At 69.4% G+C, this 663-nt stretch overlaps 1 protein-coding gene across 1 annotated transcript in view; it reads left to right on the top strand.

The window, feature by feature from the left end:
• Positions 1-323: 323 nt before the first annotated feature.
• The window catches only part of PEX19 (peroxisomal biogenesis factor 19), a gene marked incomplete at its 3' end in the record, with an annotated part of 868 nt that continues 528 nt past the window's right edge, over positions 324-663 (top strand). The window contains exons 1-2 of the mRNA XM_009281253.1: positions 324-378; positions 548-633. Coding sequence (XP_009279528.1) covers positions 324-378; positions 548-633 — 141 coding nt within the window. The remainder of the gene's footprint in view (positions 379-547; positions 634-663) is intronic.

Here is a 663-nt window from a genome sequence, read left to right as displayed (position 1 = left end):
GGACGTGGCAAAGGCGCACGCCGAGGGGTGGCCGCCCTCCCTGGCCGCCGGATCGGTTGCGCCAGAGACGGTGTGTTGCAGCCCGGTGAGCCCTTGCCTTGCGGGGAGTGCGCTGGTGCCCGGATCCGCCCTGGCAGCCTCAGGTCTCGCCAACAGCCAGGGGACCTAGGTTGCGGCAGAGTGAGCGGCGTGTGCTGGCCCGGGGTGGGACAGGGCTTTGGGGGCACCGGCGACGGGGGGTTGCCCACCACGCCAAGGGGTCTCGTTTTGGCTTGGAGCCGGTTGGCACCTCTCTGGTGTTGTGGTGCCGGGCATCCTCCTACATGCCAGGAGCTCCCCCAGCCTTCCTGCTGCCGGTCGGCACCGCGGTGGAGCAGGGTGGGTGGAAGGTTTGGGGGCTTTTGGGGGCAGTCCCAGTCCTGCAGGCACCTGGGACCCCCGTTTAGGAGCAGGGTCCCCAAAACAAGACCCAGACCCTTGCTGAATGGGGTGTCCCAGTCTGCCTGGCGTCTTCCCGTCCCCGACCGGCATCTCCTGGTCCCCGCAGGCAGCGACACGGCGTCGCAGCAGGAGTTCACCTCCTGCCTGAAGGAGACGCTGAGTGGCCTGGCCAGGAACGCCACCGACCTGCAGGTAAGGCCACCCCGCCGCCGGCCAAGCGGG

Source organism: Aptenodytes forsteri, unplaced genomic scaffold (genome assembly GCF_000699145.1).
Source record: "Aptenodytes forsteri isolate BGI_AS27 unplaced genomic scaffold, ASM69914v1 Scaffold276, whole genome shotgun sequence".
Lineage (NCBI taxonomy): Eukaryota > Metazoa > Chordata > Aves > Sphenisciformes > Spheniscidae > Aptenodytes > Aptenodytes forsteri.
Note: the sequence above shows the minus strand (reverse complement) of the source record. Positions and strands in the feature narration are given on the sequence as shown.